General features: G+C 43.6%; 1 protein-coding gene across 7 annotated transcripts in view; it reads right to left on the bottom strand.

Moving 5' to 3' along the window:
• Positions 1 to 8491, bottom strand: part of LOC118783268 (latent-transforming growth factor beta-binding protein 4) — a 60863-nt gene extending 52372 nt beyond the window's left edge. For all 7 annotated transcript variants that reach the window (XM_036537035.1, XM_036537037.1, XM_036537038.1 and 4 more), the window contains exon 1: positions 8147 to 8491. In XM_036537035.1, coding sequence (XP_036392928.1) covers positions 8147 to 8411 — 265 coding nt within the window. In that variant the 5' untranslated portion in view covers positions 8412 to 8491. The remainder of the gene's footprint in view (positions 1 to 8146) is intronic.
• Positions 8492 to 13194: the final 4703 nt, after the last annotated feature.

The following is a 13194-nucleotide window of genomic DNA, read 5'->3' as shown; positions in this document are numbered from 1 at the left end:
ATACGCAAGCAAGCTGACTTAATTGTTTGCTAAAACCAAAGGTTGAATTCACCACTGAGAATTTTGGAGAGGATGAGAGGAGTTGCGTACAGAGTGTCCTCTTGCAATGAAGATAAAGGAGATGCGGCGTTGTCTTTTCTCCTTGGAAACAATGACATCAGCTACAAGGGACTGATGAACATCTGTGTCTTCTTCTCAGACCCAGAGGAGTTATCTCAGATGAGATATATTCAGTCCCCTTCTGCAACTGGTATGTTCTTTGCAAAGGACCACAAGTCTCTTGTGCATTCCCTACATAACCTGATGCATCAGAGAATACTGGTTAGGCAAAAGGACTAGTGGCCAGAGGGTTTGATTCTAACCCTAACCATACTCTTGCACCCTTGAACAATTCATGTTAACTACCATGCATGTAACAGTTAGTAATCATGGTATGTAACTTAAACTACAGCACACCTCTTACAGTTTAGATATGCGCTGAGGTAGCAACTTGGGAAGTAGACTTGTGACCAGCAGGTTTATTGTTCTAATTCCACCTGCAAATTAAATTAAGTTAGTGACATTTAGCTCTTATCCAAAGCAAATTACATATATTACAATTTTTTTCATGCCACCCATTTATACAGGTCAATATTTACTTAGGCGATTGTGGGTTAAGTACCTGGTGCCAGGATACAACAGCAGTGCCCCAAGCAGACAACTGACCCAGCAATCTTTTGGCTCCAAGCCCTGCTCCCTACCACTAGTCTACAGTGCCGCCATATCTTTGTTATTTTCTGCAGGATATGTAATATGACCTGGTCCAGGAAACATGTACACAGTAAGTGTAAAACCATAACTCTCTAAGTTGCACCTTAATATGTATAGCACATGACCTCAGCACACTAATGATAACACAAACAATAAAAACTTCGAACAATGACAAGCAGAATGATTGCTCTCTTTGCACTCTTCCAGCACAAGTCAGCCTGTTGTTTGGCGGTGTGTACACCCTCTGCATGCATGGGGCTCTTTCTGCCCTTGCTGCTTTGCCTGTCCTGCCTCCAAAAAGGACATTTTTTCTCCTCTCCACCTCATCAACCATCACCTCCATCTCCGTGTCCGAAAAAAATTCTTTTCTTACGTCCTGCCATTGATCCTCAGCATCAATCTCTGCATTTCACTCAGATTTACCTAAGAGCTTTCATATGCTAGTTCGACGAATTAAAGGCATGTCTCGGTCCATATAAGAGCAATTGTAGGAGTGGACGTTAAGTGCGGTCATGTGCACATAATCTCACACTAATTTGATTTATGCTCAGATTTCTGAAGACAATTAGGCGTACGTGGTGTTTGATAACTCTGACGAAAAACCTCCGTACACAAATCGTGGGATTGTGCGTACACATGGTCCTACAGCAAGTTGTACACAAAGATTGACACATATGGCCCATTGTCTAGCTGTCCACATGTTGAAGGATCTCCAGCCTTCTCCTTGCTCTGGGACCCTGACGTACATGCTCACACAGAGTGCACTGTTCCGTGCTGCTTGGAGCTGGCAAGTCCTTTTGTACCTGCACGAAACCAGACTCACATTGCAAGTATACCATCAGCATAAAATCTCAGAGCAGTCGGGCCCCCAGCACAAATAGTACTGATGAGGTATTTTTTACAAATTCAGGATGATTTCACCTCTGCAATTTGGGGGTGGGGGGGTGTCTTGCAGACCTAGAAGACATATATCAAGCACGCTGTTGAATAAATATTCCAGCCCTAGAGACAAGCTGAAAGAAATAAGCCACAAAAGTCATCTGTCTAGCTTAGCCTCTATGAAGAAACTGTCATAGCTGATGTTGTAAATCCACTGTGAATGATGCAGTATCTGCTGGATTTTGTAGTTTTAAAGATAATACAGTGTTTATGTTTCAGTTCAAACCATTAATTTGAAACAAATATGTTAATTTCAAAATCCAGTGAGCAGGGAACTCAACCAACAGGACCAATGCGTTTATGTCTTGCTTCTTTCAAATTTTGAAATGGTTTTTGCAGACAAATTTTTCCTTTTTTTTAAATGTAAATCCCACAAATCCTGAAATGGCTTTGGTGGGTGAGAACCAACTGAACTGCATCATCATGTACATTCGTTTTTGGTATTGCCTTTATCACTGTTTTGGAACCACCTACTTATTGTAGTACATGTAATACACTTGTCTCTCTGCAACACCCCCTTTAATTGCACAGAAGTTCTGAAGCACGATGAATGTAATCCTTTGATGCACTCACACAGAGGCAATGGTTATTTTTCACAGTGCATGTCCCAGAGTGCACCACAGAGCAGCAAATGCTGACTAGGGGTATCTTCACTGATGTCATTCAAGTGACCCACAGGTGTGTCACAAGTCACTAGAGGATGCCATAGGATGAGGGCACCCTGGTTGACAAAACCCATCCTGACAAAACCCAAGTTGCATGAAGTCAACTGTGTTCTGCCCCTGCAAGCTCCCAGTCATCATTGGCAAATGATGCAGCCCAAACCTGAACCCGTGATCAGTGTTTTAACTGACTGAGCTATCAGGTGTGCTTTCGGTAAAAATCCAGTCAAAATTACGACCCTCATAAATGCAGTTTTAAAAAACAAATTCATTGATGTCTGACTGCATTGAAAGTACAACCTGACACTGCATTCTGCTTGCATCGACCCCTCACACAACAATGCTAAATTCTACTGCCAGCTAGGAGTTTTGTATTTATTTTTTTTCAAAAATGGAAAGAAAAATGTTGAAATGCTTTAGGATCACGATCAGAGGATTTGGCTGAGATGTCTCCAGAAGCCGTTAATATTTAAACGCTACTCTAATACGAGTTGGACACAGCCGCTCCGGGACAGGCCCCTATGCACTCTCCGCATGGAAATGTTGCCGCTTTACAACGGCGGGCTGTTTGCGGCTCACGACCTTCCCATGCAATGTAAATGCACCAGAGGGAACTCCTCCCTTACATCACCACCCGTGCCTCCCTCCAGGTTTCCCGTGGAGAAGGATCAAATTTGTTTGACTGTTCTTTCTTTTCTTTTTTTTCCACAAAGCTTTACGGTCAGCTCTCGTAAGATTTGTTGAACACGACTGTTTAATGTGTTGAGGGTGAGGGGCCGCGGGTGGGTGGGGGTGGGGGAGGGGGGGGGGGGGGGGTCTTGTGTCATCTCACACATACTCTGGGCATGTGCCTGTGTATTTCGGGGCCGACGGCATTCGCACTCGGCGAGAAACAAAGAAAAAAAAATGAGAAGAAAAAGGGGAAAAAATGTTTTGTGGCAAATCAAAGACAGATGCTGGCTGCTCCCACCACGCATGCTGAGGACTCAGTTGGCCAGAGATTCCGCAGAGCAGTGAGACGGAGCGCTCCCCTTACTTAACCCTTTCTCTCTTCCTACGCACACATGCTGCGTAAGACCTGTAATATGAATGTAATATATATGTAACAAGCCTCTGATTCAATTTTTAAAATTAAACTTAGTACTTTAATTTTAAGAGCTCTGCACACAGCAGAATTATATTGTTCACAAATAATGGATTTAATTCCTGGGAACAGAAAGGGTCACATTTATTCATTTTGTTAATCCCCTGGCATGGATTACACTGACAACATGCTTTTTGTGGTGTTTTAAGATGTTCTGACACTCTGACACGTGGGATTTTTGCCCATCCAGCTAAGAGAATTCCTCTAGGTCCTTCAGATCTTTTGGCTTTCATTTGTGAACTACTTTCTTGAGTTCCACAACTGATCAACTAGACTGGGATCTGGTGATTGCTACTGATGAATCTCTTCTGTGTGTCACCTCATTTAATGGCATAGTAAATCAGGAAGCCTTTGGATGCCTGTGTGTAGCTTCAGGGGCGTCCACCAATACACTTCCAGCAAGGAGAATGTTGGTGTAGAACTGGTAGAATTGTTGAAATGAATTTAATTTTCAAGAGTACTTACAGACGTGAATAAATGCAACACTATATTTTATGGATTAAAAAGTATTGTTTATAAATCTCAATTTGCTCCATGCAATATTATAAAGACTAAAATAATTAACATAATTAACATTTTACCCACTTTTAAGCAGAAAAAAATCTCCTATAATGATACTAATGATGCTAACGATTAAATTTGTCCTCCTGATAGCAGGGTCACAGGGTCAAATGTCATCTGCTGGATACATCATTACTGCCACCTTTAAGTTACGACAAATATTTGAACATGCTGTTTTAACACATGTCCAATTTTCTTTTTCAAAACAACTACCTAGACCCTACCCAGTCTGTTCTCAGTACTGGATGCTCCATAAAGGTGTCAGTTTGAGGCTAACTGAGGCTCTCCATTCCACTGGAGCAGCTTATTCTTCATCTGTTGTAATGCTTGTAGACCTCTGCAGAGTTTGACACAGTAAACTACAAGACTCTCACACTCTCCCATGGTGGGGAGCTGGGCTGTTTCCTACCTTTCAGACTTTTCCTCCTAGACACCCTGAATAGACTTTATCTTGATTTCTCTAGCAACATGAGTCCCCCAGGGCTCAGAATTTGGCCCCCTTCTAGTCCTCATTTATACCAAATCACTTGGATCTGCTATTTCTGCTCATGTCCCCCCCACTGCTATGCTAATGACAGCACATTTTTTTCTTTCAGTTACACCTGTGGCTCTTCAGGTGCATGTGTTGCAGAGGTCTCCGTCAGGATGACAAACTGTCATCTTACACTCTACCTCAGGCCTGCCAGACAGACAGACCTCCCCTCTCTACAGAAAGAGCCCTCACCTCTCCAAGTGACTGTTTCACACTGTTAGCCTCTCAAACCACAAAACATATTAGTTACTCTTGATGACATGCAGAACACCTTCAAAGAGAAAATCATACTGGTGATATGCTCCTGCAGGTTCCTCCTCAACAATAAATCTTAATCACTGTGTTTCTGGCCTGCTTTACCTATGGTCTTGCTCTTCTTCATTCTCTTGTGTTATGCTTTTAATGAATCTTGCCAAAATGGTCATGTAAGCTGCACTGAACCAGAGCATCTGCCAAATAAATAAGACATACAGTAATACATAAGAATGCATCCAATCACTGATCTCATATAAAAAATAACCAAATAAGAATAATAAAAAATTAAAAAGGTTTGAGCCAGCTTTGACAATTAAGCCACAATTATACATCACATGCAAAACCGGCAGCAGTCCAGGCATAACCTAAATAAATTTAGCCGAAATTAATTTTAGATCATTGGAGTATGAGTCTCTCTTAACTGAAACCCGTCCCTGGGATATATTTGGCTTCAAAGGCTGCATATGTCCAACAGAAGTTTTTCACAAATCACTGACATGGCGCTACAGAGCACTGGTGGTGTCAGAGAACCACGCAGAGAAAAGATCAGGGCTTCCTCAAAGCCAAACTGAGACACATGAATCCAAATGGCCCCAGCACTGCTCAGTCATACAACGTGAGTTTCAGAGAAAAGTCTGCTGACTGAAAATAACATGATCAAGTTTTCGCTTGGTGCTTTTCTCAGGATGCTGCTGTCTGATGTCAAGAAGGCAGCGCCATGAAATCTGTGTTTTTCAGGAAACATCCACGTCTGACTATGTGATGGTGAAAAACTGTAACTGCGCAGTGCATTAAAAACAAAGTCCCCTACAAGGTCCTTTAAATTGGATAACCAAGCGAAACAACATGTTCAAGACCAAGCAATCAGGCTCCTTTAGCAGATGCTGTCATGTGGCTGCTTCACCCTTGTCCAAAACAACCGGACATCCCATGAGATGAAATTCATAGGGCCTGTATATTTCTCACTTGGAGTGCACTGTTACAGGGTGTGTTGGTGTTGCCAGGGATCGATACAGTATTTGTAGCATTACCATTACAGTTTTGGCCTCTACAGTACGCAAGTTCCCTGGGGGAATGTATTCCCCTAAAGTTTATGTCATCAGCATAATTTCTGAGAAACAAGTGCACAATTAGATTATGTTTATTTCTGCCCTGCCTGAGCCTTTATGGGAGTCTTATGTAGGGCCTGAAATTAAATGTTTGAGGCACTTATTCTATTTCTGTTCATGCAGCAAATAACCACTGAATGAATAACAAAAGTGTACCACATATAAATGTTGGACTATAAAGGGGAATCACATGTGACTAATTGGTAGGGTAGGGAGGAATAAAATGTGACAAACAACAAATATGTACGTATATATATTTTAAATTCTAATACATACTTATATATGTATGGAAATGAAACCTCTAAAAATGTGTACTCTGACAACTTTAAGTCCTTGTTTCAACAGCAGTTCTCACCTCTTCTCTTATATTCATTAATTCCATGTTAAATAATAACGGTAAAGTTAAATATTGATATCTCTTTAATTCGCACTCCTTCGTGGACTCGGAAAATGTTTTACTGATGGATGGTTGGACCTGTATCTGTGGAATTTGACATCTGAGATCCAGAATCGCAGACTGTCTGACATTTCTCTCAAAAACTTGTGGGAAAACAATTCTAAAATATTAGTGCAATGGTAGGAATGGCGAGAGGAAGGACGTGCACGTGGCTAAGGCAGTCCTAACATCATGCTGATGCCAAAAATCAGTCATATCAGAACATCCATATTTTAACAGCTCTCACTCAAACATCTTTCATCCTGAATGTTAGCACAGTGAACAGGAGGGTCAGGACATTCAGGAAGCTTTGAACACCTCATATAAGAGACCCACACATTGAGCTTGAGGTAATATTAACATATAAGAGGTACATATGAATTCATGCATAAGTGTGACATATAAAACAACCCATCCAGACATGAGTCTTCTGCCATCACAGAAGCTGGGATTTGTTACAAAAAAATCAGCTAGTTCTTCTTTAATCCAAAGAATGGCAGCGGAGAGGTAGATGGGTGGGTGATATTTGACCTGTAAAATTGTAATTCTGAGGAAGAATGGGCCCTGACATGTGTTGATGGTCAACTATCACTACATTGGTGCAACACTTGAATTGCACGGAGGTACAGGACAAGTGATGATGCTCAATGAACAATGATGCTCAACAGTAAATGACATTGAATGATAATTAAGTCTCCTCTCATTCAAGACTCTGAGGTTCTAACTGTGACTCAGCGTTAAAACCGACATTGCCAAAACACTGTGCATCAAATCAACCGTAACTGTAAAGTACTCAACTTCTGAAACAAAGTAGTAATCATACAACTTTGGGGAGCTGTGTTAAAGATTACACCCGTAAAACCCTGTGCTGTGTTTGCATCAAGTGATCAAGCACAACAACTCTTTTGCACGTCCTTGTCAATAAATGACATTACGATGAATCCCTCTAACACTGCAAGGTCCCACTTTCTCTTACTCCCTCATCCTGCTGGGTCATACTGTGGTGCTGCCATTCTTCTCAAACGAACAGACTGAACAATGTGCCTTTGAGAAGCAGTACTTCACTAAATAAACGGACATGATACGATATGATTTGATCTGATATGGACCTAATCCGGACCAGGGTCCAATTACGGTAACAACCCATTCACTGTCGATAAGGAGGAGATCAGCTGGAGCAAAACCCAAGCGCGCAGAAAGCCAGGAAATCCGGCTGTACAGAATCCTTCTGTACTCAGAAAAGAGCCTTGACCTTAGTGTTTGGTCACACATTCTCTGCGCCAACAAGATGAAGATGGGCTGAAACAGACAGGGCAGTGTCCTAGAAGGGGATGCCGCTCACGTTCTGTACCTTCCACTGGCGGGTGCCCTCGACTTTTGACGAATGTGTGCTCAGGTTTGGGAACGGGGCAAACTCGCGGGAGAGTGCTACAGTGAGAAAATGTGAGCAGATGTCAGCTGGATTTTCCCATACGCAGGCTCCCCCGTGTAAACATTAGGTACGAGCGGAGCCACGCCGCAGTTCAACACACCAGCGGCCCATCCTCACTCAGAAAACCCCCGCAAAAAAGGAGTGAAAAAGGGACCAGCTCCAGATACCCTCCCTCGCCCCCCACCTGCCAGAGATCAGTAAAAGAGCAGTCTTATAAAACAGTGAAGCCGTGTACAAGCAGGGAGACTAATCTCTATCACACTGCACATTTTATCCAGCACTTTTGAGATGAAAGCACCAGAGGGAAGGTTTCAGTGGGTACTTACAGACGCGGAAGCCCGGTCCCTGGATGGGTTGCTCGCCACTGCTGTAGAGGGTAGTGACGTTACCCCGCTCGCAGAAGTTGATGCAGCGCCCCTGGGTGCATCGGACCTTGCAGATGGTGGGGGTGAAGAGCACCTTGATGCGCTCCATTCCTCTTCCTACTACTCCTCCTCCTCTTCTTCCTCCGCCGGCTGTCTGGTTGCTGGCTGGGTGGGGGAAGACCACAGAGAACCAGTAGAGCAGCAACAGGAGCCTGTGCGGGACCATGGTCTGTCCGTTACTGGCTCATCTCCTGGAGGAGAGGAGGGAGACCGAAACGCGCAGCTACGGATAGGGGTGTGTGTGTGTGTGTGATTGTGTGTGTGTGTGTAGGGGGGGTGGAGGTGGGGAAGGGGGGGGGGTGAAGAAAAAAAAGATGAGGGAGCTCCGCACTCTCTCAAGCCCTCCTTGGAAAACAATTTTGAGCGGGATTGGAGGGAAAAAAGAAGAAGAAAAAAAGACCCGATGCTCCTCTTTTTCCCAAAATGCACTAACGAAAAAGAAAGAGGAGGGAGGTGTGTGAGTGTGTGTGTGTGTGTGTGTGTGTGTGTGTATGTGTGTGTGTGTGCGCGTATGTATGAGCGCAAGAAAGGTTCAAAAGCTTGCTTGGAACCGAATGGCTGTCCACTTAATTGGAAGCAGTATACGGAGCATGCTCTGGGCTCAGCTCCAAACACAATGTTTATAAGGGATTCAATCCATCACTGCACGCTGTTAACTCTTGACTGCAGCCCTAGCCTGCAACGCTGTGCCGTGGGCTTTTCCGTTTTGCGGGATAGCTGCGGGTTATTCTCTGCCCCCCCCACGTCCCCCCCACAACCATTTGTAACATGAAACATACTGTCATGTGAGGAGGAGAGGACAGAACCAAGGGAAGCTGACGGGGTGTGTGGCGTGGGGGGTGGGGGGGTGGATCTCGGTCCTCCCGGCACTGTAAACTCTGATGAAGTCAGCTTTCAGAAACTCTACTGCTGCCTACCGGCTTGTTTTTTTTTTTTTTTGCAGTGCATTTTTTTACACTGTCGCTGAGCGGCATGCATTGTTCTCCCCTGATGTAGCCAATAAAAACACATTAGACCTGTTGCCTCATGGAGCCAGCGTTTCTTGACAGCATCGAGAGAGAGGAAATGCTTTTGCACACCTCCCCATTACTCTCTCTGCAGGTCTCTTTGCTGCTTATGCCATGTACCAGCAACAGCAACAAATTCATGACTCAAAGCAAATTAAAACTTAATTTTAAATCATGCTCCAAGAAAATCAACTACATAAACTGCATCTCTGTGCAAATTGCTCCCTGCCCCCTGCTGCCTACACAACTGCAAGAGAGCACTAAAGAAACATACTGGAGAATTAATGTGTCAAGTGCAGCCACACTTAACTTTGCATAGCCTTTGTACACCACTAAATGTCTTAGATAATAGATTATACACAAGTGGACTGCTTATGTTTAGTTAAACATATATATGACACATTTCCCAGCACTTTTTTTTCCATTTATGTTTTTTCCATTTGATTTCAGATGGTATTGTATGTAAAAGGGTAGAACTCTGGGCTAGCAAAGGTTAAACAGACTTGTCACGTTTGGACACAGAGTCTTAAACTGTCAGGGGAGTCGAGGACCGGCTCATTTGAATGAGCGTGTGTGCAGGCATCAGGTGGTTGAAACGAGCCAGCCGACTTGTTGCCAACTGGCACACACGGCGGAGGAAAGACAGAGCGCAGGAAATGCACCAGCCACACTACGGGGGCCACGTCCAAATGCCTGGTCAAGGTCACAGCTTTGAGACGTGACTTAGGAAAAGATTATCGGAGGGTTGCGTAAGGCCGCCTTATTCTGGACAGTCGCTGGGCAGAGGATGCCCTGGTTTTTGGACCCGTCTCTCGTGCTCGTGATTGGACGCGGAGCGGGGCCTTGGCTGGAGTGGCCTCGTTGCCGCTCGGCACCTGTGTCCCGGCCGAGTGCGGTGAGTCACTCTGGGCAGGGGCTGAAAGGCGAGAGGCGAGGCAGGGCTGGCGCGTGCCGCGAATCGCCGTGCTCGGGCGGCAGTGTAGCATGGCGGCAGGGAGCAGGACCCGTAACCAAAAGTTCGATTCCCTGCTGTGACACTGCTGCTGTACCCTTGGGCAAGGTACTTAACCCAGAATTGCCTCAGTAAACATCCAGCTGTATAAATGGGTAACATGTTAAAAAAAAACTGTAACTTGTGTATGTCACTCTGGATAACAGCATCTGATAAATGCCAATAATGTAACATAATGTGCTGCCACTCAGAAAGAGCCAACCCCTGGCTTGTCTTCACCAGGTAACACCACCATCACGTGGTGTGAAGCCAGCATGGCAGACACTCGCCCCTTTTGTGTCTTCCTTGGCCTGGGAACATTTCAGCCAACTCGTGGCGGGTGCTGAGAAACCTGGCTGATGTGTTGGCTGAGTGCACAGAGAATGAGGGGCTAGCTCTCACCTCCACTTTCCTCCAATTTATTGTGGCTGTAACAGCTTCATGACCAAGGGAAAACAATTCGGGAGAGGGAGCAGGAAAGAAAAGTTTCTGGCCTCTGGACCTGCTCGTCACAGCATGAGTGAGTATTTTCCACACTGAATGCGAGGTCATAGGTGGTATTTTTAGGATTTTTTGTGTGTGGCTTCATTTACAGAACTATAATGTTTATGGTACAATTTTATAGTGTCCTTGACTACATATTCACAGTAGGTGTCAAACCCCACATTTGTGGGGAATGCAAAATCCAGTCAGAAACAGAAGACATTACTAATCACTCCCACAAAATATAAAAAGATATCACCCTCTACATTTTCTATTCCAATAAAAGTGCATATTTTAATACAGTGGGAGCCTTAAATACTGGGATAAAGTGACAAATATGGGATAAATTGCAAGAAGGTGGGAAACTGTAGTCTTGAGTAACTGTGCAAGTTTTTAAAATATACCATAGATGACAAAACTGGTAATGTATAACATTTTTCAATCCTCAAGTCTTTGTTGCACACTCACAATTGATATTATTTTGTTATCTGTGTTGATCAGATTTTTGTTACATTTTTTTCCTAAATTTTTATAAGTCTATCTCATAAAAATAAAATGGATTTTGTTGGGCCCTAGAGATGTCTGTGTTGCGAGCAGCATAACTTACTTTTGAGCCAGTAGCTTGCATGTTTCGTTAGTCTGATCATCGTCATGCCAATCAGCTTTGTATACTCTCATCAAGTCACCACTTTACTTCAGTGTTTTGTATTTCCATTAATAATGCCACTGTTTGTAGTTTTCATGCACCTTTTACAAGCTGCTCATAACTGCTCATTAATGAGACTGTAATACTTTCCTCTGTAATCAGTCAAATATTTGTCCTTAAGATTGAAAATTAAATGCAACTAGCATTTATTCCATTACTTTTGGTGACTGCTGAGCTCACCAAGCTGTGCATGTAAAGAAAAAAGAATGTCATTGTGAGTCAAGAAGGGCATTATGTTGATTTAATCCATTTGAAAATGTGATATTCTTCTTGGTGTGTGCTTCAGTGTGTACAGATAACAGCACGTGCATTTGATTGTGGGCTTATGTGTTGAGACAAGAATTACATTTCCACCTTGCATGGTTTTACACTAAAATTCTCCACATCTCCAACCGTCTGTGCTGTGATCCTGTGGGGAGATCAGTGCCACATCCACTGCACTGCTCCTTTGCACTGACAGACCTCCAGCCTCACCAGTGATGTCAGGCTGTGGGCCCTCACACATCTGCCAGCTCCCCGTGTTATTTTAATTACGAATGCAAGGCTTTGCTCCATGTGGCTGCAGACTGCATTCCCCCAAAGACAACAGATACCAAAACACAATAAATCACCTGGACTGGCATGGATGTTCTTTCTATTTGATGTATTTGTGTATGTGTGTGCATGTGTGTTTTCCCAAGATGTGTGCTTGTAATACACTCACAAAGTCTTGCTTCGATAGTATAGTTCAGGAAACCCTTTGAATGGATGAAATACAAACAGTGTCCTGCAATTTCGTCAGACCACAACAGTTCCAAATGCATCTTATGTCCTTGTAAACATGATGGGATGATTTATATACTACAATACCACTCTTTGCTGTTCCCTCAAACAGACATTATGTCTTTGGATACACACTGAAAAAACTATACAACTGTGATTCCTCTGACAGAGGAATTCCAAGGACGGCTCAACGCAACCAACCAATGACACACAAACCCATGCTGGCATTCTCTGTGAAAGAAAAAAAAACTTTTGAGTAATGGCGTTGGCCACCTAAGCACTTTAGCAGATGTTGTGTCCTACAGAGAATTTGAGTGTACATACACATGTAGCGATCCACTGGTTTTTATTACGCACACTGTACTGTTATGTAAGGTGGCGTTTTGACATCAATGGCACATAAAATAAACGTTTCGCTGCAAACATCCAAACAGTTGTGGGTACACATGGAGGTCAGGATTACGAAGGAGAGAATAGGCCCCTTCGGATTCATCGGCATGTCCACAGATTATTCAGTGCTGAAAATCTCAGCGAACTGGCTCCTGTCCGAAAAACAACTCCCCCAACTCGGAAACTTGGATGGGGGCTTTATAGCTGACATTAAAGCTCAGTTTCAGAAGGAAAATATAACAATTTTTAAAAAAGGAGTACTCTTTTTTTCCATGTGAAACAACATACTTCGCCACAGTGTCTTTCATCTAAGCGGGTCTGTGAGTGGATACAGTGTAAGGCAGGGAAAATGCCGAGAAGGAATTGAAACCTGTGAGTAGATGCAGATAGGGAATGGTACACTTGCAGAATCAGTGATTTGTTGACGGCGAGCTGTGGAGGGGCATTTTATCACAGGCAAAATATGGTTTGGTACTTGAACTACACACCTGAACACAAGAAGGCAATTGGGACCCAGAGGTTGTGTTTTCATAACAAAGTTCAGTTTCACCTTTAAATTTGGGTTCACTGTGATTTGCCACAATATTTGGCCATTCGGGCACCCGGCCAT

This window comes from Megalops cyprinoides, chromosome 9 (assembly GCF_013368585.1).
Source record: "Megalops cyprinoides isolate fMegCyp1 chromosome 9, fMegCyp1.pri, whole genome shotgun sequence".
In the NCBI taxonomy this organism is placed as follows: domain Eukaryota; kingdom Metazoa; phylum Chordata; class Actinopteri; order Elopiformes; family Megalopidae; genus Megalops; species Megalops cyprinoides.
Note: the sequence above shows the minus strand (reverse complement) of the source record. Positions and strands in the feature narration are given on the sequence as shown.